Raw genomic sequence first — 26,521 nt, 5'->3', positions numbered from 1 at the left:
GGTGCGTCACTTGAGTGGGTTGAGTCACTGATGTGATCTTCCTGTCTGGGTTGGCGCCCGCCCTTGGGTTGTGCCGTGGCGGAGATCTTTGTGGGCTCGGCCTTGTCTCAGGATGGTAAGTTGGTGGTTGAAGATATCCCTCTAGTGGTGTGGGGGCTGTGCTTTGGCAAAGTGGGTGGGGTTATATCCTTCCTGTTTGGCCCTGTCCGGGGGTGTCATCGAATGGGGCCACAGTGTCTCCTGACCCCTCCTGTCTCAGACTCCAGTATTAATGCTGCAGTATTTTATGTGTCGAGGGGCTAGGGTCAGTTTGTTATATCTGGAGTACTTCTCCTGTCTTATCTGGTGTCCTGTGTGAATTTAAGTATGCTCTCTCTAATTCTATCTTTCTTTCTCTCTCTCGGAGGACCTGAGCCATAGGACCATGCCTCAGGACTACCTGGCATGATGACTCCTTGCTGTCCCCAGTCCACCTGGCCATGCTGCTGCTCAAGTTTCAACTGTTCTGCCTGTGATTATTATTATTTGACCATGCTGGTCATTTATGAACATTTTAACATCTTGGCCATGTTCTGTTATAATCTCCACCCGGCACAGCCAGAAGAGGACTGGCCATCCCACATAGCCTGGTTCATCTCTAGGTTTCTTCCTAGGTTTTGGCCTTTCTAGGGAGTTTTTCCTAGCCACCGTGCTTCTACACCTGCATTGCTTGCTGTTTGGGGTTTTCAGGCTGGGTTTCTGTATAGCACTTTGAGATATCAGCTGATGTACAAAGGGCTATATAAATCAATTTGATTTGATTTTAACAACAGTATGACACTGAGTGGAAAGTATGGTAGTTGTGGATGTTGTTTCAAAGTCTAACACAACGAAATGGACGGCACTTTTTAAGGTGATTCATTCAAAACACCCATAAGCATATTAAAGCTTATTGCATTCACATAGGCATATATATGAGCCCAAGCACACAAAAAAACTGCATTAAAATGTCATTACAATACATAGCCTACCGCATATTAAGCATTGGCAGAAATATATATTTTTAAATGATTTAAGATGTCTTTGGACATAATTGGTCTGGCTTATACTCCAAAATGTAACCAATTCTAGTAATTGGCTTTGAACGTGGACTGTATTTTTATGCATACTGAATGGACTGTTACATTATGCTATGCTCCAAACTTTCTTTGCATGAGTCCGAGGGGGAACGTAAAAGCCTAGGCTATACTGTTGGTTCATTGATTGTGCAGGGGCGGCTTATAGAGTTAGCCTACAATTATATTGAATTTGTTTTGATTTTAAACAGCCTGGTAATAGGGCTTTAAAAAATATTTTCATAAGTAATAGGCTGACATTACCTTTAGCTAGCTACAGAATATATCTCATACACACACACACAGTGTATGATACACGTTTCCCTTCCTTACAATATATTCAGTGGAAATGGCAAATGTGAGGGACACTAGGATAATTGCAGGCATGACAAAGTCATGGGGAGAGGTGGAACTACCCTGACACAGCTAACTGCCAACTGGAAGTCATTCTTAATTCAAATATGAATTCTCATAGCAAATTGAAAAAATGTATCATAAGACAAAGAAGTCTCAAACTTCTCATTTAAAGACTGGAAGAGTATTCATTAACAAACTGCTATTGTCACAATTTTTTTTTTGATCAATAAGATCAGCTATGTTGCCATTCATTGGGCAAAAGTTCAGAATTTAGCTGCCTGTGTGAATGCAGGCATTTAGGCCTTTCAAACAATTTATAATACACTGCCAGGAAATGTATTTTTAACATAGAAGCTAAGAGGTAGTGGAGCTACTGACAGTGATTATGTATTTGGACAAAAGTTTGAGATAAATAAAGTGAGGCTGAAAGGCAGCCAAACGGCTATCTGCCCCTCATATGACAAAGCACTGGTCCCACAGTAGTTTGGGGACAAGACAGACCCCTCTCCCCCAGAATGATGGTCACTGCTCGTTCCTGTAGACACTCACTATTTATAAAGGACACCACTTCAAACAGCACTTTCCACTGTCCTCCATCGCACAGAGCTCTAGTTTTGGTCCTACTTGAATTCTACTCTTTTGAAGATAAAACATTTGTCACAAAAGCCCTGCAATTTCTTTCTCCACCCATTCTGTTTTGACATCTCTAGCATGTCACTGAAACGTTGGGTAAAATCTATAATAATCCCCTGTATAGTTCTCAATACAAAACCACACGTTCCCTGGGCAGTGAGCAGTCCTACTAATAATTGGTTCCTAAAATTTTGACAGAATGAAAACCCACCTGGACCTTGTTCATTTCCAATATCCAGTGTACAGACCTATTCTTGACAGTTATTTTTGGCATTAATATCACTTAAAAAAAAAAGTTTGATTGTCACATACACTGGAGCAAATGAAGGTTAAGTGCCTTGAAGGGCACAGACAGATGGTTCCCCTTGTCGGCTCGGGTATTCGAACCAAGGAACTTTTGCCTAATGCAGAAATTACAGACAGGCTCAAATCATTCACTAGCAACAAGTCCTGCCGGGAATAAGCAGAGGGGGGGGAAGTAACTAACGCCTTGACACGACACATCCCCCCCACACACACAAAACAATGAAATACAAGAAACGATCGATCCCTAGGTTGTTTCTGGGTAAAATGTTTGTAAAAATATTAAATTCAACAAAAAACATTTCACATACAATTAGTCCCTTCTCCCAGTCAAATGCTGACCTAAATATGGACTTTTGTCAGACTGTACTCAGACTTTTTAACATTTTAAATCCATCATTGGATGCAGTCACTGGAATAATGATTACCGGCAGCATTTAATTCAGTTTTGGATTTGTGGAATAAAATTGGTCTATTGAGGTCAGCCTGGGACACCTCATAAGAAGCAGTACAACATGTATTTCACAGGGGCATGCTGGATTAGGCAATTCATCAAACTGCCTGTGGTGTAATGAGGTTTAACCAGCCCTTTAATCCCAAGGAAATTAATCAACTGGAATTAAACAATTGTGAGCATCTTATAAAAGGTGAAGCCTTAAGCTTCTTAATAAGCAGATTTCCCCCCCCCCCTCATCTGACCTGTGTCCAGTTGTAAAAATAAAATTAAAAGAGCAAAACGTATATAAACTCATTTTATTGGCTCATGATTTTGATTGTTTAGAGTGCCTTCAGCAACATTTGACAAAGGAATGACCAGAACTACAGGTGAGGGTGAGATACTAACTCAAAGGCAACACGATTTCCACCAACACAAAACAATTTCAAGCAGTGTCATCTTAATAATATCCATAAATATAAATTATACAATATCCACAAAAAAAAAAAAAAACATTTGCGAAGGACATTTGAGGCGCAGTGTCATCGTGAAAACAATTCAGTTTATTAGACTCAGGCATCCACAATATCAGTATACTAAAATGAGAATTGTGTTAAAAAGCCATGTTTTAAAAAAGCATTTAAAAATACACATACCACTCACTAGTCCGTGCAGCAAAATTTAACAAAGAGGTTGGAATAAATGAAGTAAAAGTGTGTTTGCATGTATGGAATACAGAACAGGAGGACGGGTCAGTTAGTCTCAGTATAAGAAGGTGCCGAAGCTGCCCATACCGTTCCTCCTGAACTGGTTGTCCTGTATGGAGACAAACATCTCCTGGGAGAGCAAGTTGTCATCTGCCTTGGTCACCCCCAGCTCCTTCAGCCTGCTCTTCTGGAGTCGCTGCTTCTTGGCTGACGTGGCCACCAGCTCCCTCTTGATGGCATCGTTGCCCTCCGTGAACTCCGGAGGAACGACGTAACAAGACGAATAGGAAACTGGCTCCTTCACGGAGCAGTCGTCCACCACAATGACAGGCACATCCACCTGCAGCTTCCCCTCGCCCTTCATCCAGTCTTCCCCCTCTTCTTTATCCAGTTGCTCATCTGGAAAATAACATGAATCAGTTCATGACAGGCTTGTCAGCACCTCACTGTGACATTGACCTAATACCACCACTTCCCTCTCCATCATGACATTCTGATTTGTCATGTTTATGAAAACACTACGTCTTTCTGTGAAATATTACTACATTCTGTTCAAAATCACACTGACTGTGTATTTTAACTGAGTGCCCTTAGTGATCAAATCGCAGATAATTGCCATGCTCTTACCTTTTCAAATCAAAATGCAAGCAGCCTCATCGACGTTTAAAGTGGGGAATGTTTAATTAATCAACAGCATTTTTTTGCTAATTTCCGGAAGATAAACACCAAAGCACCATAATGGACATATTTTCAATAACAACAAAATTACAATTATTACCCAGTTGTTGGCTTTGTAGTGTCTCTGAAAAACTGATGAATGCTGTATTTCAGATTTTTAAAAGGTAATCTGAAAAGAGATGGCTTTGTTCATTGTTTTATTAAATTTACACTCATTCCCTTGTCTGGGGTAGAGGTATTTATTCCTGCGTACTGGGGGTGGGGGTCAAACAATAAGGGACATTCCATTAGAGGACGCTGGAGAGGGAGAGAGATGGAGAGCGCTCCAAATGTATTTTAAGCCATGCCACCTTCAGCTGCATCTTTTATGCTGCAGCTGCCCTGGACTGAAGGTCAAGCTCATTTAAACTTCCCAGTGAAACTAACTCTGCCTTCCAGAAATAGTAAGCCGATTTATGTGGGAAACACTGCGTAAGACTTGGTTAGTACCTAGTCTCACGTGGCAATCCCTCCAAATCCTGTCTTGTGATTTTAAAATTGGAAGTCTGGAGAACTTCAGTATTGGATTATGTGCTTGAATGGGAGCGCTGGCATTCAACTCTCAAATTACATTTGCTCGAAGTAGAAATGACATTTCCCCTCAGATGCATTTCCAGTTTTTTTCTTCCTTGTTTCGTACATTCTCTTCCTACCGTGTCAGACAGTTTCAGTAGCATGTGCGGTGTTCGTTTTGTATCTAAAGCTTGTTGCAAATCAGAATAATTTTCAGAAAGGCAAAACTCAATTTGGAACGCCACTGATTCAAAAATGTGAATGCATCACGAGTTTCCATCTACACTCTGCTGTACGCCACCCCTTATATTCCTGAGGAAAACTTCCCAATGATTTGGAACTAGTTAGTACCTGAAGGGGTGTCTTCCTGTGCAGCCTCGCCCTGTGCAGCTGCAGCGTCACTAGGTTTGACCAGGATCACTCCGTATCCCTCGTTGTTGTGGATCACGTTGTTCACCATAGTGATCTTGGGCATGGTGTCCAGCTCATCAGCAAAGTCCTGTTGGAAGACGAGATGGAGGAGGTTGACAAATTGAGCAACAGATTGGGGGGGAAAGACGGGCATAAACAGAGTCATCACGTCCATCTTCCTGCTTATTAAGTTGTCCTGGCCAAGTCCAACACATCGGGCAGAGACAACAGGAAGGGAAGCTCTGAGAGAGCGATAAAAACACTACCGTTCTAGCCTCAGGGAATGAGATAAGACCCCAGAAGTCGTCTGGAGGTAACGAGGGAAATAAGTCCATATTTGTTTTTCGCTGTGTGTGCGTGCATTTTAACATTTTCTCCACTAAACTCAATTTCGTTTGAGGGAAGATAATGCCACAGGCTTAGAATTTAACAACCTAGAAAGAGATGAAGGTTAGATGTGCTAGTGCTGGGAACAGTGATACACAGATTGGTAAATTACCAGTAGAACTTCAGTCGCTTACCTTGATCAGGATCCCTTCTTTGCAGTGATGTATGCCATTTCCCACCATACTGCAGACACTGCCAGGATAGATCTCCACACCAGCTCCCTACAGCACAACAGTTATCAGCATGTAGAGACACAGCTAGGCTACTGCACGGCCTCAGACACACACAATGATTAACATAACAGCTAGATCTGTAGCAATCAAAAAAGAAAGCCACCATGAGAAGTGTCAATGACCTCTTACCTTAGAGCCGTAGAGGTCACACATGTTCATGGTCAGGTGGCCTGACGTCCGCACAATGACACCGGTCGTCTCGCACTGAAGGACACAGTTCTCCATCTCCAGCTTACCCTGACGTACGCCTGGAGACAAGAGGGAAATAAGACGAAAATCGACACTAGGGGGAAAATGAAGATGCCAGCTAGCTCCTAGTATTCCGAATGGTTACACACACACACACAACCCATTCTACTCCTAGCAAGTCATTGATATATGGCTGTTGCCAGATGTTAAGCAGCGCCAGCAGCTTAGGCAGAATTATTAATGCAGGCCAGTGGGTGGACTGATAGTAGAGTTGGGGGGGGGGGGGGGGGGGTTAGGGTACATGTAGAGAGGCAGAATCACATTGGGAGGACGAAGAAGACTCACAGAGGATGCCTTCGATAGCGTCGTGCTGGATGAACTTGACGTTGGAGATCTTCACGTCGGCTCCTGTTGACTCCACAAACGAGTCCCCTTTGTTCTTCTTCTCAATCACCACCTCATCAGGTAGACCAAACCCTGAAAATAAAGATTTAGCCTAAATCAGGGCCTAAAATGTACTTTTTGGTCCACCAGTCACCATAGCAGGTAGATTTAAAATTCTACCAGCCACTCAGGGACAAAACACAGATTAGCATGCTTTGTAATGTTTCTAAAAACAAATGCATTACTAGTAAGAAGTAATATGGTATATTGTTGAATTTTTTGAAACCTATTTTAACCAAAATATCACAGAGAAAAATATTCACCTGCCTCAAGGGCAGGGGGGTTACTGTGGTAACGTGACTCTAGTCACGTGTGACTGAGTGACTAGTAGCTGCGTTGTCTTCTCTTCCCTAATAGTTCACTCAAACATTGAAAAACCTGGCCTATGAACAACAGTCTACTGTAAATAGCAAAGAAACAGGGAACAAGTCTCACTTGAGTAGACTTGTCTCAAATAAATTAGACCAACTTGTGTCTGTGTGCTGCGGTTCTAAAAATGAATCATTCAGTTCTTCATGTGCGCACAGCCCCCAAGCCAGGCAGTGATGCAGAGCAAGGTGAGAGGCTATAGGGATTTGTAGTTTTTTACCAGCTATGAAACAAAAAAGGCTAAAATACTACAGAATCTCTTTAACTACATATCAAACGCGAATGAAATGCTCGCACTGTGGAGCCCTGACCAATCCACCAACATGGCTGGTGAAATAGACATCTGACCAACATTTGGCAGGTGTTCCTTTTAGGCTCTGGTCTACATACATCTCTGCATGTGAGGTCAACACACTAGCTGTGTGCCTAACACAGCTGATGACCACAGAACTACATGAATTGTACATAGGACTGGGAATTGCCTAGTGCGAATATTGAGATTCTATACAGTACCCGTCAAAAGTTGGGACACAACTACTCATTCAAGGTTTTTTCTTAATTTTTTACTATTATCTTCATTGCAGAATAGTGAAGACATCAAAACTACAGATGGAATCTTGTAACCAAAAGAAAGTGTTTAACAAATCAAAATATATTTTAGATCCTTCAAAGTAGACACCATTGCATTGACAGTTTTGCACTCTTGGCATTCTCTCAACCAGCTTCATGAGGTAGTCACTTGGAAAGCATTTCAATTAACAGGTATGCATTGTTTAAAGTTCATTTCTGGAATTTCTTTACATCTTAATGCATTTGAGCCAATCAGTTGTGTTGTGACAAGGAAGGGGTGGTATACAGAAGATTAGCCTATTTTTGGTAAAAGATTCAAAGTCCATATTATGGCAAGAACAGCTCAAATAAGCAAAGCAAAATGACAGTCCATCACTACTTTAAGACATGAAGGTCAGTCAATCTGGAAAATTAACAACTTTGAAAAAGTTTAAGTTCAGTCGCAAAAACCACACGCGGATGAAGAAATGGGCTCATGAGGACCGCCACAGGAAAGGAAGAGTTATCCTCCACTGCGGAGGATAAGTTCATTAGTTACCAGTCTCAGAATTCTGCAATTTACTGCACATCAGAGTTCAAGTAACAGACAACATCAACTATTCAGAAGAGACCGCTGATTCAGCCCTTCATAGTCAAATTTCTGCAAAGAAACCACTACTAAAAGGACACCAATAAGAAGAGACTTGCTTGGGCCAAGAATCCTGAGCAATGGACATTAGACCGGAAGAAATCTGTCCTTTGGTCTGATGAGTCCAAATGTGAGATGTTGGTTCCAACCACCGTGTCTTTGTGAAGCTGTCATCAAGGTAAAGGGTGGCCACTTTGAAGAATATAAAATATAAAATGCTGAAAAAAAGGAAACATCCCTTTTTCAGGACCCTGTCCTTCAATGATACTTCATAAAAATTCAAATAACTTCAGATCTTCATTGTAAAGGATTTAAACACTTTCTCATGTTTGTTCAATGAACCATAAACAATTAATGAACATGCAGCTGTGGAATGGTCGTTAAGACACTAACAGCTTACAGACGGTAGGCAATTAGAGGTCCCATTTATGAAAACTTAGGACACTAAAGAGGCCTTTCTACTGACTCTGAAAAACACCAAAACAAAGATGCCCAGGGTCCCTGCTCATCTGCGTGAACGTGCCTTAGGGATGCTTCAAGGACGCATGAGGACTGCAGATGTGGCCAGGGCAATACATTGCAATGTCCGTACTGTGAGACGCCTAAGACAGAGCTACAGGGAGACAGGACGGACAGCTGATCGTCCTCTCAGTGGCAGACAACGTGTAACAAGACTACCACAGGATCGGTACATCCGAACATCACACCTGCGGGACAGGTACAGGATGGTAACAACTGCCCGAGTTACACCAGAAATACACAATCCCTCCATCAGTGCTCAGACTGTCTGTAATGGGCTGACAGAGGCTGGACTGAGGGCTTGTAGGCCTGTTGTAAGGCAAGTCCTCACCAGATATCACCGGCAACTACGTCGCCTATGGGCACAAACCCACCGTCACTGGACCAGACAGGACTGGCAAAAAGTGCTCTTCACTGAGGAGTCACGGTTTTGTCTCAGGAATTAATGTTACAGCGAGGCCTATATTCTGGAGCGGGATCGATTTGGAGGTGGATGGTCCGTCATTGTCTGGGGCAGTGTGTCACAGCATCATCGGACTGAGCTTGTTGTCATTGCAGGCAATCTCAACGTTGTCGTTACAGGGAAGACATCCTCCTCCCGCATGTGGTACCCTTCCTGACATGACAATGCCACCAGTCACACTGCTCGTTATGCGCATGATTTCCTGCAAGGCAGGAATGTCAGTGTTCTGCCATGGCCAGCGAAGAGCCCAGATCTCAATCCCATTGAGCACGTCTGGGACTTGTTGGATCGGAGGGTGAGGGCTAGGGCCATTCCACCCCCAGAAATGTCCAGGAACTTGCAGGTGCCTTGGTGGAAGAGTGGGGTAACATCTCACAGCAAGAACTGGAAAACCTGGTGCAGTCCATGTGGAGGAGATGCACTGCAGCATTTAATGCAGCTGGTGGCCACACCAGATTCTGACTTAATTTTGATTTTGACCTCCCTTTGTTCAAGGACACATTATTCCATTTCTGTTAGTTACATGTCTGTGGAACTTGTTCAGTTTGTCTCAGTTGTAGAATCTTATGTTCAGCCAATTTACATGTGTAAATATTTGCATGAAAATTATTAGTTGACAGTGAGATCACGTTTCTTTTTTTGCTGAGTTTAGGTGGCAGGCGCACCGGTTTGTGTCAAGAACTGCAACGTAGCTTGGTTTTTCACTCTCAACAGTTTCCCATGTGTACCAACAGTGGTCCACCACCCAAAAGACATCCCAGCCAACTTGACAAATGTGGAAAGCATTGGAGTCAACATGGGCCAGCATTCCTGTGTAACGCTTGACACGTAGAGTTCATGCCCTGACAAATTGAGGCTGTTCTGAGGGGGAAGGTGCAACTCAATATTAGGTTCCTAATGTTTGGTATACTCAATGTAAACAGCATGTATTGCAATTCGATACTGTGATTTTACTGCAATTTGATGTTCTTATTGTATTGCTCACTATTTGTCTGCGGCAGAGGGACAAGAGAGTTATAAAAAGAGGCATTTTGGTCGGTCATGGAGAAGTGCTGAAAACATGTAGGCTAAACATTTTTTTTTTTTTTACGGCGAACAAGCTATAGAATGATGAGCTATAGGTTTTTGCGCATGTACAGCCGACTAGTGCTAGCTAATGCTAACTACCTAGCAACAATCTAAAACGTGGAGTCAAAGTATTTCGATAGGAAATCGGCAAAAATAATATTGCAATACTTATAACTTAATGTACTGATTTTTTTACCCCCTCACCAACTGTACATAGAAGACTTATCATATGGAATAAATTGAATTTGCTCTTTGCATGCTGACAGCTGGGACAACTGGCTCAGGGCTCAATGGCCAGTGTTGGGTCTGAACACTCCTTCCAACCTTGCAGTGGTTTGCATGACAAGTAGCGATTCAGCACAATCCCAGGCAAGCAGCACTGTACAACAGTGCAGAATGTGATGGACCGTGTTCTGATGGCTAGGGTTCATTATTCTCTGTTCCTTGACAGATGGCCTGGAGACACATGTTCCACAATGTGGCCAACAATTCTACAGCACTGACTGGGTTCCACACGCTGCCATTAGAAAGGCCAAAGGCTGAATATCGATTGGTAAAGTCATAGGCCCATGCACACTTCCAGGAGAGGAAAACCATATTCCCAGCGGGCTTAAAGACTGGCAAAAATGTGCTGCTGCTTAGAGAATTAATTTAAATTTAAAATGCTAAAACAGGTGCACTGATTGCAGATCACAAATGCATTCTGTTCTTAACAAGTGCTGACCAACAACCACCTCACTATTGAATTCTAATGTCTCTTCAGGAACACAGACCGTTTGGAAATTCTCACAATACTTATGAAGATGGATCATATGCATTTTTCCCACCTCTGTCTTTGATACAGCAATATCCCAAAAGCAATAAGCGCCTGTGTGCCTGGCTCCTCTAAATATCAAAGGCTCTTTGGTGGGAGGGAGAATTCTATTATGGTAATCCGGCGGTGGTCTAATTGAGTTGCTCATCTCCTGTCGTGGTACAGTGCCAGGCAGTGCTGCATCTTATTTCCCCCACCCTCTTTATCTCAGCTGTCTGGGGGTTCCTAGCACCACAGGAGGGCAAGCACATACAAACAGCCCCATGTAAAAAAAAAAACACTCCAATCTCCCCTCCATCCAACTCGGCAGCCCCCCCCCCCCCTTATTTGCATAAAGAGACTGACACTGCGCCTCTGCTCTGACCTCTCACCTGCGCTAGCCTTCTCTATTAATTAATAATCACCCCCATTCAAACGCTTACCGCGCCATCAAGCTCTATTTGCTTTATGAGGACTCCAACTGTACATCCCGCATCCCTCTCTGCGATACGTTTATTTCAATCCATCTACTGTACATTGAGGGGTGGTTTAACCTTCAAGAAAGCATGAACACGCCACATAGTGCAGCCAGTACCGTAAAAGTATCTGCAGGTGAACACTTGATTTCATATGGCCATAACAGTACTTGGCAGCACATTAGTCACAGCATAGCAACAGATTCCTTAGCGAGAGAAAAGGATGGAAGGATTCAGACTAGAGGTCGACCGAGTATGATTTTTCAACGCCGATATCGGCGGACCAAAAAATGCCAGTACAGATTAAAATCGGCCGAAATATATTTGTAATTATGACAATACTGAATGAACAATTTTAACTTAATATAATACATCAATAAAATCAATTTAGTCTCAAATAAATAATGAAACGTTGAATTTAGTTTAAATACTGCAAAAAACGTGTTGGAGAACAAAGTGAAAATGCAATAATTGCCATGTAAAAAAGCTAAAGTTGAAGTTCCTTGCTCAGAACATGAGAACATATGAAATCTGGTGGTTCCTTTTAACAGGAGTCTTCAATATTCCCAGGTAAGAAGTTTTAGGTTGTAATTTATTTGAACTAAATATGCAGATTTTTAAAAAATTAAGAAAGCCATTGATGTTTATGGTTAGGTACATTCGTGCAACGTTTGGCGAAGTTGGCTGTCTTTGTTAGGAAGGAATGGTTTTCACACAGTTCGCAACGAGCCAGGCAGCCCAAACTGCTGCATATAACGTTACCCTGACTCTGTTGCACAGAACACAAGAGAAGATACACAATTTCCCTAGTTAAAATAAATTCATGTTAGCAGGCAATATTAACTAAATATGCAGGTTTAAAAACATAAACTTGTGTATTGATTTTAAGAAAAGCATTGATGTTTATGGTTAGGTACACATTGCTGCAACAGTGCTTTTTTCACAAATGCGCTTCTTAAAATCACCTGTTTGGCGAAGTAGGCTGTGATTCAATGATAAATTAACAGGCACCGCATAGATTATATGCAACGCATGACAAGCTAGATAAACTAGTAATATCATCAACCATGTGTAGTTAACTAGTGATTATGTTAAGATTGTTTTTATAAGATACGTTTAATATAAAAGCTGCTTTCAGACATGTGAAACGTTACCTTCCACTGATATGGAGTCTGGGATACTGATGGAGCTGGTGACATTGTAGTGTCCTGGAAGGATGATGACCACGTCTCCCTCGTAGCAGGCACTCACAGCCAGCAGGGGCTCACTGTGAAACTAACATTTAACACAAGATCAGTTCCAGTACACTGTCTGTACAATACAGATCTGCACTCATGACTAAACAGATGGACACAAAAAAAACACTTGTTTTCCCGCTTCGGACGTCTCGGTGGAATACAAAAGATACTAGAGCCGAGGCGTTCAGGCGAACAGACACAGCTTCGACAAATCCTGGCGGAATGCCAGTTTACAGGAACTAGGGAGGTCATATAAAAAGACAGCCCAAGCGCCTCGGCAAATCCAAGCGCATTAGACCCTTACAAGTAAGACATGGTTAGAGAACATAACCATTGGGTTTAATCTCTGGTCATCTCATTAAACAGGCCATTTGAAATGGAAAACTGGGCAAACTTAAATTTGATCAAAATACAATATGCTATGGATGAAACATTTAGAAAAACCATTTTATTTGTTTGCCATACCTGTACTTCAAACTCTTCCCCTGAGAATTTGGGCCCAAGCTTGTCTGCCATCAGGCCCTGCAGCTGGCTAACTGTAGTGGAGACAGACACGACATGGACCATCCGGCCGCCTGAGGCACGAGGCCCCTTGGCCCTGCATGACTGCTGCCCCGAGTTCACCTTGTATCCCAGCACATACCTGCAGTGTCAGGAGATAATACATTTATGCAGACGAACAGAATGGTACAGCACTGGACAGAGCAGGTAAATCTTCCACTTTCCCATAGACTCTCAAAGTATAGGCCCAAGTGTGCATTAGGAGTAGCTATAAATTCAATTGCTGTGCCTTTTGTATTCTAACAAGAGGTCGACCTATTAAATCAGGGTAGATTTCAAGTTTTCATAACAATCGGCAATCTTCATTTTGGGACACCGATTACATTGCACTCCACGAGGAAACTGCGTTACGCGAGTGCAGCAAGGAGCCAAGGGTAAGTAGCTAGCTAACATTAAACTTTTTTTTTTTTTTTTTAAATCAATCTTAACATAATCCCTAGTTAAACTAGTAATATCATCAACCATGTGTAGTTATCTAGCTTGTCCTGCGTTGCATATAATCGATGCAGTGCCTGTTAATTTATCATCGAATCACAGCCTTCCTCACCAAACGGGTGATGATTTAACAAAAGCGCATTCGCAAAAAAAGCACTGTCGTTGCACCAACGTGTACCTAACCATAAACATCAATGCCTTTCTTAAAATCAATACACAAGTATATATTTTTAAACCTGCATATTTGGTTAATATTGCCCGCTAACATGAATTTCTTTTAACTCGGGAAATTGTGTCACTTCTCTTGCGTTCTGTGCGACAGAGTCAGGGTATATGAAGCAGTTTGGGATGCCTGGCTCGTTGCGAACTGTGTGAAGACCATTTCTTCCTTACAAAGATCGTAATTAATTTGCCAGAATTGTACATAATTATGACGTAACATTGAAGGTTATGCAATGTAACAGCAATATTTAGACTTAGGGATGCCATCCGTTATATAAAATACGGAACAATTCCGTATTTCACTGAAAGAATAAACGTTTGTTTTCTTCGTAATGACAGTTTCCGGATTTGACCATATTAATGACCTAAGGCTCGTATTTCTGTGTGTTATTATATTATAATTAACTCTGATTTTATATCTGATAGAGCAGTCTGGCTGAGAGGTGGTAGGCAGCAGCAGGCTCGTAAGCATTCATTCAAACAGCACTTTCCTGCATTTGCCAGCAGCTCTTCGCTGTGCTTCAAGCATTGCGCTGTTTATGACTTCAAGCCTATCAACTCCCGAGATTAGGCTGGCAATACTATAGTGTCTATAAGAACATCCAATAGTCAAAGGTATATGAAATACAAATGCTATAGAGAGAAATAGTCCTATAATAACTACACCCTAAAACTTCTTACCTGGGAATATTGAAGACTCCTGTTAAAAGGAACCACCAGATTTCATATGTTCTCATGTTCTGAGCAAGGAACTTCAACTTTAGCTTTTTTACATGACAAATATTGCACTTTTACTTTCTCCAACACATTGTTTTTGCATTATTTAAACCAAATTGAACATATTTCATTATTCATTTGAGACTAAATTGATTTGATTGATGTATTATATTAAGTTAAAAGTGATATATATATATATATATATATCAAATGTAAAAATCGAATTTAAAAATAGACCGATTAATCGGTATCAGCTTTTTTTGGCCCGCCAATAATCGCTATCTGCGTTGAAAAATCATAACCGGTCAACCTCTAATTCTAACCAGAGTATGGTGCATTGAACTGGACTGTAGTGTTATTACGTGAGGTGTTTTACTCTCAACTGGGGCAGTGTAGGTCAAACACGCTAGTTCAAGGACAGAGGTGAATCCAATAGCTTTTACTCAGTCGTCTTATTTTCATCCTCCGTAAAGAGACCAACTCCATCAGTCACACAACTATGCCCTCAACACACACACTCTGCAGAGACACTGATAGCTCCTCTCAGTCTTCCCACCCCGTGTCCCCTTGGGCAGTTACCTGAGCAGCGGGTTCTCCATGATCCGGAGTTTGCGCTTCAGGGCCTCCATCTGCTCGTACATCCTTAGGCCCTCCACCATGGACACGTTGTCCAGCTCCGACTCAGAGTCGCTGCTGATACCGTTCCGCAGGCTAGAGAACTCCTGGAACTTTTGAGAGCAGCGTGCCAAAAGAGAGTAATACTCTGCCACAAGTCCAGCAGGCACCCGATCTTCCAGAATATCATAAAACCTGCAGGATTGACAGCCACAGAGGGAGAAATACTTTTTTTTAAATGCATTATGGAGGTGGTCTTGAAGGAGTGTTGGGAACAAACTGTTCAGCAACATTGGAGGGTTAAGAGGTTAAGGTGAGATAACTAGTGGAGAAGATGAGAGCACAACATTGTTTTTTTGATGGCTTTGTCCGGAATTTGAAACGGTTCTTAATCATTATTTGGAGAAAGAAAAATACAAGTGAACATTGAGATTCTGAACAAGGAGGGTCTCGATTCTATCTAAGGAGCCGGTCGTGAATGGGTAACAAAGACTGTCTTTAAAAGCAAATTGGCGACATAGTGTCCTTGGTATAAACTAGGAGCTGATTGTTAGACCAATAAGCTTTAGGATTTCTGCTGAAGCCAATAAGATGTCTTAACCCTAGTCTCCACCCATAAATATCCACCCATTTAAAAAAATATATATAATAAATAAAAAATAAAAATCGATGCCACTGTTAAGACAGCTCAAAATCCCCAGGTACACACTGCCATCTATTGGCCAAATAAAAATCTGCACCCTCACTGCAACAGCCTTGAGCATATCCAGCTCCAACAATTAGACATGGAGCTTGCTCAAGTGCGTCTGAACTGCAATGATTTGCAAAGCTCTACAGGTTCCTATGCCATATGGCCGTTCTGATAGTGGCATTCAAATAATGGGTTCAACCAAGCCGTGTCATTGGCAGATCTGAACCAATACAGCCTAAATGAGAAAGTGCCAATCAAGCCCACACACTGACTAATCTTCCCATTCCCCACACTATCAACCTTCTACACATACAGCCTGAGGCGGGGCTCCACACATCTGACAAAGTAGTCAAAGTCATCATCCTCGTCCTCGTCGTCCCACTGTCTCCAGATGTGTTTGTAGAAAAACCTAAAAAAGAAGAAAACGGTTTGAGACAGTTCAGATAAGAGATTTCACAGCACAGAAGCAGAAGCAATTGTTCCACTGCATCATCTCTCTTCAGGGTATTTCTCAGTGTCTGTCACACCACGAAATTTGAACACACCCTTGTTATTTAGTATCACATCGAAGATAAACATTCTGCGGCTGTAATATGACGGTTCTGTCTTGCCTGTCCATTTACAATCCTTTGACTGTTTGTCATATCGTATCTGAGAAAATGTATGTGCAAAAAAGTTATATACTGCAGCTTTAACCACTCCAAAAAAAGAAGTTCCTTCACAGGAAAAAGTTAAGTTATTCTAAAGTTCTATCAAGCGGACCAAAAGACAAGAGGAACACATTTTCAGACACACATTAAGAGAAGTTAAAGTCAGACACACCCAAATTGAATGTCAGTTCCACCACATGCAAACTCCTACAACAAGAGGTTTCAATAATTGTTACGGGGGGATGGAACAAATCTCCTTCGGCACTTTTTCTGGTGCTTTCTCCTCTGACATGGAAAGAAATACAGTTGAAGTCGGAAGTTGACATACAATTAGGTTGGAGTCATTAAAACTCATTTTTCAACCACTCCAAAAATGGTCTTGTTAAACTGTAGTTTTGGCAAGTCAGTTAGGACATCTACTTTGCACATGACAAGTAATGTTTTCCAACAATTGTTTACACACAGATTATTTCACTTATAATTCACTGTATTACAATACCAGTGGGTCAGAAGTTTACATACACTAAGTTGACTGTGCCTTTAAACAGCTTGGAGAATTCCAGAAAACTATGTCATAGCTTTAGAAGCTTCTGATAGGCTAATTGACATCATTTGAGTCAATTTGAGGTGTAACTATGGCTGTATTTCAAGGCCTACCTTCAAACTCAGTGCCTCTTTGCTTGACATCATGAGAAAATCTAAAGAAATCAGCCAAGACCTCAGAAAAAAAATTGTAGACCTCCACAAGTCTGGTTCATCCTTGGGAGCAATTTCCAAATGGCCTGAAGGAACCACGTTCATCTGTACAAACAATAGTACGCAAGTATAACCACCATGGGACCACGCAGCCGTCATACCGCTCAGGAAGGAGACGTGTTCTGTCTCCTAGAGATGAACGTACTTTAGTGCGAAAAGTGCAAATCAATCCCAGAACAACAGCAAAGGACATTGTGAAGATGCTGGAAGAAACAGGTACAGAAGTATCTATAACCACAGTAAAACGAGTCATATATCGACATAACCTGAAAGGCCGCTCAGCAAGGAGGAAGCCACTGCTTCCTGGGAATGTGACGAAAGCTGAAATTAAATATTCTCTACTAATATTCTGACATTTCACATTCTTAAAATAAAGTGGTGATCCTAACTGACCTAAGACAGGGCATTTTTACTAGGTTTAAAATGTCAGGAATTGTGAAAAACTGACTTTAAATGTATTTGGCTAAGCTGTATGTAAACTTCAGACTTCAACTGTAACTGTGGCTTTAACAGCCCTTTGAATAAAAACCTCAGCAGTGTTAACCTGTTTACAATATGGTCTTACCGGAGGTGCTCAAGTGCCAGTGCAGTCTGGTCAAAGTCCCCAGACTCATCAAACACCGCACGGAGCTCCTGCAGAGGCACTTTTTGCAGCGTGGCCTCTAGGAGAGTGTTCATGGCCTCCTCCGTCAGCTCGCAGCCTCTCGTCTCACACTGCAGGGGCACCACTAGCTTGACCTGTGCTTTCAGCTCCTTATAGTTCACATCCACCACCTGATGAAAAGGGCACAAATATGAGGCTGTAACCTTCATATCACACTTTTCCCATGTTTGAATGGTTAGGCTACCCTGTTCAGTTACTCCTGCTTCGCTCATCAGATCCAACCATCTGCATAACATTGGAAAAGATAGCTGTTTCACACTGTTTAAACAGACCTCTGGATTCAGATTGACTATAAAACCACATCCAGAGTGCAAGTGTTCCAATTCATTTCATGCAGTGTAGAAAGCACAGCTCCTTTAGACAAGTCTCTTGCTGGGAAATCTTTCAGGTCGAAGTGACTTACCTCCACTAGCACATCAAAAACGTCTGTGCACCACTGTGCCTGCCAGTCACAAGGCTCCAGGACCTTCTCCAGGTAGTCAGCTGTGAAGGCCTTCACCTCAGATGTTTTACAATCACCTGTCCAAAACAACAGCACAGACAGCATTTGAGACAACCCCTCAAGTCAGTTTATTTTTTTAGCGTTGAAGATCAATCAATATGGTTGTAGTAAACCTCTTTTAACCACTTTAGCCAATAACCTTGACAGCAATTGATGCAAGACCGTGGGAAGGTTACATACCTAGCATGTAGTCTTGATAGGCTTTGAATCTCTCGTAATAAAGCAGTTCATTTGTCTGAAAGGTGTCAGGAAGGGAGGCATCTCCTATGCGTTCGGCACGTTGCAACCGAGTACCAGCCATATCAAGGTTGAAGTAAGCTGTGCCGCTGTCATCATCATCCTCATCATCATTTTGGAAAAGTTCTGTGTTAGAAAATAAAGTATAAGTTAGATTAGGGTTGCACATTTTGGGGAATATTCAAGAGGTGGAAACTATCCATGGGAATTAACAGAAATATGCAAATTAATATTAATAGCATTTAAATGTAGAGGTTTTCGCATTGGATATATTTATCATATCATATGGAGACAAAGTAAAAGGTTTGTTTCTATCATAAGTAGAAATAATTGCAAATGATTAAATCCTTCTAATAGAAATTTAAACAATTTAGTTACAAATTGAACTTTAAAGGAGTTCTCTTCACATGGGATGATTTCACTGAACAAAGGGGAAAATTGAATGACCCCAACGATACATCGCAACTCCCAAAAACATTTAACATTCAGCTGTAAAATGAGTCTAGAAACTAAAGCTTCCTCGCAGGCTTCCATGTCTTCTCCCTTCACCTCAATGTCCACCTCTTGAACATCAGACTCTCAGGCCTCATCACGGTCACTGTGCAACCCTGTTGAGGATGGCTCGTTGTCAGGATCAAAAAGCCTCAAATTTGCCCGGATGACCACCAATTCTTCAACCCTTGTATTGGTCAGCCTGTTGCGTGCTTTGGTGTGTGTGTTCCCAAACAAGGACCAGTTGCGCTTTGAGGCAGCTGATGTTGGTGGGATTTGGAGGATGGAGGCAACAGGGGAAATAGCCTCAGATCCACAAAGTCCCTTCCACCAGGTGGCTGATGAGATATGTTGGCACAACTTCCATATTGCATCTCCATCCCAAAGCCATGGCTTGGAAGTGTACTTTGCCAGACTTCCAAGAACCTTGCCCTTATCCAGGCCAAGGTGGCGAGACACGGTAGTGATGACAACATAGGCCTTGTTGATCTCTTCACCAGACAGGATGCTCTTGCCAGCATACTTGGGGTCCAGTATGCACGCTGCGGCGTGTATGGGTTTCAGGCAGAAGTCTTCGCGCTTTATGACGCATTTCAGAACTGCAGATTCCTCTGCTTGGAGCAACAGTGAAGTGGGCAGGGCACAGGCAGTACAGATTTCTTCTCTTACATCTGCAAGCAGAGTCTGAACATCAGACAGGATGGCATTGTCTCCCTCAATCCGTGCAATGGCTACTGCTATAGGTTTCAGTAGTTTCAGGCTGCTTACAACTCTCTCCCAAAATACATCATCCAGGAGGATCCTCTTGATGGGGCTGTCCATATTGGCAGACTGTGATATGGCCATTTCTTGGAGAGACGTCTTCCCCTCCAGAAGACAAACATGATGACAACACCAGCCCAAAGGGTGTTGCTGGGAAGCTTCAATGTGGTGCTCTTATTCTTCTCACTTTGCTTGGTGAGATGTATTGCTGCTATAATTTGATGACACTTCACATACCTAACCATTTCCTTGGCTCTCTTGTAGAGTGTATCCATTGTTTTCAGTGCCACGATGTCCTTGAGGAGCAGATTCAACGCATGAGCAGCACAGCCAATGGGTGTGATGTGAGGGTAGGACTCCTCCACTTTAGACCAACCAGCCTTCATGTTCGTAGCATTGTCTGTTACCAGTGCAAATACCTTCTGTGGTCCAAGGTAATTGATGACTGCCTTCAGCTCATCTGCAATGTAGAGACCAGTGTGTCTGTTGTCCCTTGTGTCTGTGCTCTTGTAGAATACTGGTTGAGGGGTGGAGATGTAGACAATTATTCCTTGCCCACATTCAACCACCCATCAGAGATGATTGCAATAGTCTGCTTTCTCAATGATTTGCTTGACCTTTAATTAAACTCTGCATCCAGCAAATGAGTAAACAAAGCACGTCTGTTTGGAGGAGTGTTTGCTGGGCGAAGGACATTCAGAAATCTCTTCCAACACACATTGCCTGTGAGCATCAGTGGTGAACCAGTTGCATACACAGCTCGAGCAAGTCATTCATCAGCATTTCTCTGACTACGTTCCTCCATTGAGTAAAACACTTCTGATTCCTGGAGGACCATGAGCTGTTGCTATCAATTAGGTGTCTGATTCATCATTTTCACCTTGAATAGAAGTCGGAGGTTGCTTGTTGTGAGCGCTGAGGGAACTTTATGGACTTGGCCAGATGATTCTGCATCTTTGTTGCATTCTTCACATATGATATGGCACAGTATCTGCAGATGTACACTGATTTTCCTTCTACATTAGCTGCAGTGAAATGTCTCCACACATCAGATAGAGCACGTGGCATTTTCCTGTAAAGACTAGAAGTTTTAATTAAAATGTTAAAAACGTTAATAAATTCCATGTACAGATAAATAGTTACGCAGTTTGATTAATCAACTCCTTTGTAAGATAAATGTTTTAAAATGAAACATGTACGGAAACAGGCAAATTAATTAACACTCAGTTAGCAGGCTCAAGCAAACTAAAACCCACAAACTCAGCAAAAAAATAAAACGTCCCCTCACTGTCAACTGTTTATTTTCAGCAAACTTAACATGTGTAAATATTTCTAGGAACATAAAATTCAACTGAGACTTAAACTGAACAAGTTCCACAGACATGTGACTAACAGAAATGGAATAGTGTGTCCCTGAACAAAGGGGGGAATCAAAATCAAAAAGTAAGAGTCAGTATCTGGTGTGGCCACCAGCTACATTAAGTGCTGCAGTGCATCTCCTCATGGACTGCAGCAGATTTTCCAGTTGTAGCTGTGAGATGTTACCCCACTCTTCCACTAACGCACCTGCAAGTTCCCTGTGGTGGCCCTAGCCCTCACCCTCCGATCCAACAGGTCCCAGACGTGCTCAATGGGATTGAGATCTGGGCTCTTTGCTGGCCATGGCAGAACACTGACATTCCTGTCTTGCAGGAAATCACACACAAAACGAGCAGTATGGCTGGTGGCATTGTCCTGCTGGAGGGTCATGTCAGGATGAGCCTGCAGGAAGGGTACCACATGAGGGAGGAGGATGTCTTCCCTGAAAAGCACAGCATTGAGATTGCCTGCAATGACAACAAGCTCAGTCCGATGATGCTGTGACACACTGCCCCAGACAATGACGGACCCTTCACCTCCAAATCAATCCCACTCCAGAGTAGAGGTCGACCGACTGATTTTTCAATGCCGATACCGATTATTGGTGGACCAAAAAAAAGCAGATACCGAGTAATCGGGCGATTTTTTTCATTTTATTTGTAATAATGACAATTTCAACCATACTGAATGAACACTTATTTTAACTTAATATAATGCATCAATAAAAAATCTATTTAGCCTCATAAATAATGAAACATGTTCAATTTGGTTTAAATAATGCAAAAACAAAGTGTTGGAGAAGTAAAAGTGCAATATGTGCCATGTAAAAAAGCTCATGTTTAAGTTCCTTGCTCAGAACATGAGAACATATGAGAGTTGGTGGTTCCTTTTAACATGAGACTTCAATATTCCAAGGTAAGAGGTTTTAGGTTGTAGTTAATATAGTATTTATAGGACTTTCTCTCTATACCATTTGTATTTCATATACCTTTGACTATTGGATGTTCTTATAGGCACTTTAGTATTGCCAGTGTAACAGTATAGCTTCCGTCCCTCTCCTCGCCCCTAACTGGGCTCGAACCAGGAACACGTCGACAACAGCCACACTCGAAGCAGAGTTACTGCTGCTGCCTACCATCGCTGTCAGACTGCTCTATCAAATCATAGAGTTAATTATAACATAACACAGAAATACGAGCCTTAGGTCATTAATATGGACGAATCCGGAAACTATCATGTCGAAAACAAAACGTTTATTATTTCAGTGAAATACGGAACAGTTTGGTATTTTATCTAACGGGTGGCATTCCTAAGTCTAAATATTCCTGTTACATTGCACAACCTTCAATGTTGTGTCATAATTACGTAGAATTCTGGCAAATTAGTTCGCAATGAGCCAGGCAGCCCAAACTGTGCATATACCCTGACTCTGCGTGCCACGAACGCAAGAGAAGTGACAATTTCACCTGGTTAATATTGCCTGCTAACCTGGATTTCTCTTAGCTAAATATGCAGGTTTAAAAATATATACTTGTGTATTGATTTTAAGTAAGGTATTGGTGTTTATGGTTAGCTACAGTAATTCAACGATTGTGCTTTTTTTGCAAATGCGCTTTTGTTATATCATCCCCCAGCGTTGCATCGATTATATGCAACACAGGACAAGATAAACTAGTAATATCAACCATGTGTAGTTATAACTAGTGATTATGATTGATTGATTGTTTTTTTATAAGAAGTTTAATGCTAGCAACTTACCTTGGCTTCTACTGCATTCGCGTAACAGGCAGTCTCCTTGTGGAGTGCAACGATAGGCAGGTGGTTATAGCGTTGGACTAGTTAACTGTAAGGTTGCAAGATTGAATCCCAGAGCAGACGAGGTAAGAATCTGTCGTTCTGCCCCTGAACAAGGCAGTTAACCCACCGTTCCTAGGCAGTCATTGAAAATAAGAATCTTTCTTTTGGTGTTTTTCAGTCAGTAGAAAGGCCTCTTTAGTGTCCTAAGTTTTCATTACTGTGACCTTAATTGCCTATGTCTGTAAGCTGTTAGTGTCTTAACGACCATTCCACAGGTGCATGTTCATTAATTGTTTATGGTTCATTGAACAAGCGTGGGAAGCAGTGTTTAAACCCTTTACAATGAAGACCTGTGAAGTTATTAGGATTTTCACAAATTATCTTTGAAAGGCAGGGTCCTGAAAAGGGGACATTTCTTTTTTTGCTGAGTTTAGTAGCAAAACTAACTAGTAGAAATGTTGGGTTAGAAATTATTTAAACACACTTTGCTGTAGGCTACTATTTATGAAGTTAACAAAAAAAAATCATAAAATATATTCACCCCACCCAGTATTGTAATCATAACTTACCAGAAAGAATGTGGTCCTTGGCTCAGAGAGTGTAGTAGTGTGGGCTTAATAGCGTCACATTAGTGTGCAAGATCTTGAGAATCAGCTGTACGTGTGATGGAAGAACGCACTGCGCATGCAGAGGGTTGCAATTCCATTAAATTGGGCAGTTTAACCAAAATATGCCACCAGACCTAGAATTGAAGTGTATCCCACAAAAAGGGATAGCTAACTTTTTTGATGAATTTAAGCAAAATTACCCCAATTCCAGGGCTTAATTTCACATCCGATGCATGGATGCATGTGTAAAGTGGTTCCCTTCAATTTTGCCCTCTCCTTCATGATCACTCACTATTATCGGGCATGGCCTAGAAGCGGGCAATGATCATGGGGAGATTCAAAAATCATACGAATAAGTGCTGAGACTTCTCTATTCCTCTAACAGTTCTTTGAAATTCAGCAAATAGGTTAATGATACATACCTAGCATTATTTGCTGTTATGAGTCAACAGTTGGTGGCATTGCATGTTCAGCTAGTTAGAGTAGTTAGCTAGATAACGTTACTCAATGTACTTAGCTAATTAACGTTAGCTTGCTAACGACGTTATTAGCCAGTTAGCTCGCTGCACGGTTGAAATGAGCAACAATAGTTACTAAACAAACCTTGTCTGACAACATCTTCTTGTCGCAAATTACAATCTCTGACATCCTCTTCTAATTCGACATTTGACTCCAAATCCACTTTGTCTGTCTTGTTCTGTCCACTTCGACAAGAAATTGAATCTGCTGTCGAAATCATTCCATCCGCCGCCGTTTCTCCTGCTTCAAACTGAGGCTCCATCATAGATGAACAACCGTCTTCTTCAGTCATTTTGCAACTTTCAAACTAGCCACAGCAGAGGTCCGAATGTACCATACAATCCAGCCCTGAGTAGTGAAATGACAGGTGAGCTAGCTAACTAATAGTGCCTTTGGTAAGAAATGCACTTTCACACAAACATCATTGTTGCAAATGCTCCTTTCAAAATTTCCCCGGTTTATGGAGTCTCGTCCAATGAACATTGACGTTGGCTGAACGTCTGGGGTGGTTCTATTGATGGGCGTTCCCAATAGTAAACCAGTAATTTTTTTCTTTTCTTTTTTTTTTTTTTTTACATATGAGGGCAAATGTCAAATAAAATAAAATGTTCTTTGACACATGCGCCGAACACAACAAGTGTAGACCTAATGGTATAAAGTACTTAAGTAAAAAATACTTTAAATTACTACTTAAGTCGTTTTTAAGTATTATTGATATTTTTGACAACTTTTACTTCACTACATTCCTAATGAAAATAATGTACTTTTTACTCCTTACATTTTCCTTGACACCCAAAAGTATTCGTTACCATTTGAATGCTAGCATGACAGGAAAATTGTCCAATTCATGGACTTATCAAGAGAACGTCCCTGGTCATCCCTACTGCCTCTGATCTGGCAGACTCACTAGTGCTTAGTTTGTAAATTATTTCTGAGTGGTGCGGGGTGGCTCTGGCTGTCTAAAAAAGATATATAATAATAAGGAAATAGTGTCAACTGGTTTGCTTAATATAAAGAATTTGATCTATAGCATTTACTTTTACCTTTGACTTTTTCCACCACTGTTCTTAAGTACATTTAAAACCAGATACAGTACATTTAGACTTTTACTCAAGTAGTATTTTACTGGGTGAGTTTCACTTTTACTTGAGTAATTTTTTATTAAGATATCTTTACTTTTAGTATGACAAGGGGTTACTTTTTCCACCTCTGTGTAGACCTTACTGTGAAATGCTTACTTACAAGCCCTTAACCAACAGTGCAGAAAGAGTTAAGAAAATATTTACCAAATAAACTAAAGTAAAAAATTATAAAAAGTAACATGTATCACAAATTGTCAAGAATCTTTGATAATATGTTAAATATGAGACATGTATATACAAAGGAAATGCCTGGTCTTCCTTTGACTATTGACATGCAGAATTAAACAAATGTAAAATACTCGAGATGCAGCCCTAGTCCCTGAAGTTCATACTTTTGTCCAGTAGGTGTCAACAGAAACATTTTCAAGAGTTTTTCAAGTGAAATCAACTAGGTCAGATAAAAAACAGATATGATATATATATTAATTGGTCAATTCATATTTATTAACAATTACATTAGACACTACTATCAAAGATTGATATTATTTTCTAAGGGGTAATGTGAACTTGCTGGTGATGTAGAAAATAAATCCTCAGTAAGGAGGCAAATAGAGGCCTTTTGAGTTGAAAGATAGAATGTTCATATCTATTTTCTTGAGAATTTGTTATGGGATTTTTAAGAATAATGACTAAATTATGTATACATTTAACATAGAACTATAACTAAACAGAATACTACTCTGTCATTGTATGAATCTTATTATAATCATAAGATTGAATATAATGTGTGTAGTTTTAGTCAAGAATTAGAACAAAGACTTTCTGTTCCTTGTTAGAAACGAATGGAGCTATCGTCAGAGCGGCTGGAATACTGTGTTCCTTACAGGACATTCTGTCCCTACCCAGGGAGGGGAGAGACCTTGGGCTTGTAGTAGATTGTATAACAGGTGGCAGACAATGTGAGAAGGCTTGTGAACTATATTGCCATTGTATCTGAGAGGAGGAGGGACATTTATGACGAAATGTGAGGTATATAAACCAATGTACATGGTATTATGACCAGAGCTCTCGAGAATAAACGCTATTGGCTAATTTTGGTGACTGGTCTCTGTCCATTTTATGCAAATAAGAACCTTACAAATTCTTAGAAATGGACAGAGTGTTTTAATTGAATTGGTTAATGAACACATAAGAACTAAATTCATCTAACAGAATTATAAACCCTTGTGACAATATTCCAGTATGTGTTAATGATCGTTTTTTGAGACCTTAATGTGTAAGGAACACATGTTCTGTGGGCGTTC

The 26,521-nt window shown here is 41.2% G+C and overlaps 1 protein-coding gene across 1 annotated transcript; it reads right to left on the bottom strand.

Moving 5' to 3' along the window:
* Nucleotides 1–3,120: 3,120 nt before the first annotated feature.
* On the bottom strand, nt 3,121–24,609 carry shcbp1 (SHC SH2-domain binding protein 1). Its single transcript, XM_020489194.2, has 13 exons — nt 24,220–24,609; nt 18,542–18,724; nt 18,263–18,378; nt 17,761–17,969; nt 16,103–16,198; nt 15,063–15,293; nt 13,014–13,191; nt 12,465–12,585; nt 6,326–6,457; nt 5,921–6,039; nt 5,693–5,779; nt 5,112–5,259; nt 3,121–3,929 (listed from the first exon to the last, which is right to left on the bottom strand). Exons 1-13 carry the CDS (start codon nt 24,425–24,427, stop codon nt 3,586–3,588), a joined length of 2,172 nt encoding a protein of 723 aa, XP_020344783.1. The 5' UTR covers nt 24,428–24,609; the 3' UTR covers nt 3,121–3,585.
* Between the last annotated feature and the right edge of the window lie 1,912 nt (nt 24,610–26,521).

This window comes from Oncorhynchus kisutch, linkage group LG8 (genome assembly GCF_002021735.2).
Source record: "Oncorhynchus kisutch isolate 150728-3 linkage group LG8, Okis_V2, whole genome shotgun sequence".
Classification (NCBI taxonomy): Eukaryota; Metazoa; Chordata; class Actinopteri; order Salmoniformes; family Salmonidae; genus Oncorhynchus; species Oncorhynchus kisutch.
Note: the sequence above shows the minus strand (reverse complement) of the source record. Positions and strands in the feature narration are given on the sequence as shown.

Excerpts from the sequence above, each read along its gene's own strand:
- shcbp1 (XM_020489194.2), bottom strand. The coding sequence starts at position 24,427 with ATGACTGAAGAAGACGGTTGTTCATCTATGATGGAGCCTCAGTTTGAA. Across the intron at positions 15,294-16,102 it reads GTGGAGCCCCGCCTCAGGCT|GTTTTATGATATTCTGGAAG; the intron begins GTATGTGTAGAA and ends TCAATCCTGCAG. Across the intron at positions 13,192-15,062 it reads ATGGAGAACCCGCTGCTCAG|GTATGTGCTGGGATACAAGG; the intron begins GTAACTGCCCAA and ends CTGACACTGCAG.